Source organism: Helobdella robusta (genome assembly GCF_000326865.2).
Source record: "Helobdella robusta unplaced genomic scaffold HELROscaffold_57, whole genome shotgun sequence".
NCBI classification, from domain to species: Eukaryota; Metazoa; Annelida; class Clitellata; order Rhynchobdellida; family Glossiphoniidae; genus Helobdella; species Helobdella robusta.
The window spans coordinates 370,906-373,595 of record NW_008705311.1 but is presented as its reverse complement, the minus strand read 5'-3'; the positions used below and the strand labels follow the sequence as shown (position 1 = coordinate 373,595).

Below are 2,690 nucleotides of genomic sequence, written 5' to 3'. Positions count from 1 at the left end.
GCCCTATACAACTGCTACTATCACAGCTACGGCTACTACATTACTACTTATGCTGCAGCTACTTCTACGGCTGCTACTACTTATGCTGCTGTTGTAGCTACTTCTACTGCTACTACTACTACTACTAATGAAAGTAATTGTAGTTGTAGTAGTAATAGTAGAAATAAATAAATAAAATAAATACTAATAATTCTTGAATATGTTAATAAGGTTTTAAAGTTATATAAGATCTCTTCTTTATTTTAAATCTTTTGCCAAAAAATAAACAGATTAATAAATAATAATTAATAAATAAAAAAAAATAGACCAGCAAATGAATAGAGTAAAACGCATCGGAACTTACATCAACTTTACTAAAGTTACAAGAAAAAAAAAACAAACAATCACTTAAAACTTAAACACAAATCATTATCACTAAAGTTTAGAGTTTGGAGAGAGGTTATTGAACGATGATTAATTAAGATGGTATAGAAACATCATTATTATTAGTTGAGCTAATTAATTAAGTAAGGCATGGATACTCACACAAACACACACACACACACACACACACACACACACATAAACACACACACAAAACAAACACATACATACACACACACAAACACACACACACACACAAAAGACATACAGAAGATTGTAATGATAATACATAAGTAAATGAGTGAACGATCGACTGGTAAATAAACAAGTGAATGAGTGATGATAATCTGTGAGTGACTGATTGGATGATTAAAAGAATGAGTAGAAGAAAGAACGGATGAATGACTGACTGAATAAATATACAGTAAAAGAAAAAAAACGGACAACGTATCAGTTACATAATATCAGTTGCCAGTTAAGAAGAATTGCAATCCATAAGAGTGACAGTGAAATCACTAGGGCACAGCGTTCAATCCGTAATGAGTAAGAATGAATAAATGAATGAATGATTGATTGATTGAACGAACACAACAGCTAAATGAATGAATGAATGATTGATTGAATGAACGAACCGGACAGCTGTATGAATGAATGAATTAATGTATGAATTAATGAATGAATGAATGAATGAACGAACCGGACAGCTAAATGAATGAATGAATGTATGGTGAATGAATGAATGTATGAACCGGCTAGCTAAATTAATGAATAAACTGATGAATTGAAAAATCGAATGAATGGCCAATTGAAAACAGGAATTAATTAATGAACGAACGAATGAACGAACGAACGAACGGTTAGATGGATGGACAAACGGACAAACCAAAATTAACTGAATGAATGAAAAAATGAATGATTGATTGAATGAGTGAATAGAGAAAAAATATTATAAATACAATACCATTGTTAAATCTTTAACGAATTTTCGGTTTAAAATTGAAAATAAAATAAAATAAATGAACGAACGAATAAGCAAGAGATAAAAAGACATATACAATATTTAAAAACAAAATTTTAAATTCAATTCAATCCAATTCAATTCAATCCAATTCAACCCATTTAAATTCAATCCAATTCAACCCAATCCAATTCAATCCAACCCGATCCAATCCAATCAAACTCAACCCAATTCAATTCAATTCAATTCAATCCAATTCAACCTAATTCAATTCAATCCAATTCAGTCCAATTCAACCTAACTCAATTCAACACAATTCAATCCAATCCAACTCAATCCAATTCAATCCAACTCAATCCATCCCAATTCAATTGAAAATAGTCTGCGAGTCGTAAGGCAAGGCGGCCACAATGGTGGAGAGTTTCTCTTTTAATTTCACTTTTAAACAGCTGCCGTCTGGCGTGACGTCATCCAGGTGCGTCTGCAACCATTTCTACGACGAAGAAAAAGATACTAAATATAGAATAATGGACATTATGGAATAATAGCAATAATAATTTACACACATATCACACCACATTTCACATTAGACAATACAACACATACACATGTTACACACACACACGTCACAGACACACACACACACACAAGCAACACACAAGCGACACACCTGTCCCACTAAGACAAGCGACACAGGTCACACACACACATTTCACACACACAAACGACGACACACGTCACACTACCAAGTTTTCATTCATCCTGATGATTAGATCGACCTTCTGCACCTCCTTCTTACCCTTCAGCCATTCTTCCAAATTCTGTTTTTGATTTTTTTTTTCAAAAAAAAAAAAAAAATATCATTTTATGACTATAATAAAAATAACGATAATATAATAACAACAATAATAATAATAATGAGAATAATAATAATAATGAGAATAACAATAATATGATGATGATGATGATGATGAGAAACCGACACATGAGCAGAGAGCCTCGAGGTGTAGCATCTTCAATTTCTGGTTGACCTCTCTCTCCCTGTGCCTCAACCAGCATTCAAAGTTGGGTGTACTGAAAAATTTCCTGGTCGTGTCGATGATGATGATGGTGATGGAGGTGGTGATGATGATGATGATGCAGATGATGGTGATGAAGATGATGACGATGATGGCGGTGCTGAAGATGACGATGTGATGACGGGTCGATGACGTCATTTCAATTATTGCCATCATCCGTCAGGTATTTTTTCAACTATTCACTGAGAAAGATCAAAATTCAGCCGATCAAAAGCCAGCCGGTAAAATTCGCCGACCATACAAAAAATCGCGGTCACCAGCCAATCACAGTCCTCAACCAGCCAAATGAC

At 33.8% G+C, this 2,690-nt stretch overlaps 1 protein-coding gene across 1 annotated transcript in view; it reads right to left on the bottom strand.

The window, feature by feature from the left end:
• Nucleotides 1–2,058: 2,058 nt before the first annotated feature.
• The window catches only part of HELRODRAFT_87300 (hypothetical protein), a gene marked incomplete at both ends in the record, with an annotated part of 6,374 nt that continues 5,742 nt past the window's right edge, over nucleotides 2,059–2,690 (bottom strand). The window contains 2 exons of the mRNA XM_009028599.1: nucleotides 2,059–2,142; nucleotides 2,305–2,500. Of these exons, the coding sequence (XP_009026847.1) occupies nucleotides 2,059–2,142; nucleotides 2,305–2,500 (280 nt within the window). The remainder of the gene's footprint in view (nucleotides 2,143–2,304; nucleotides 2,501–2,690) is intronic.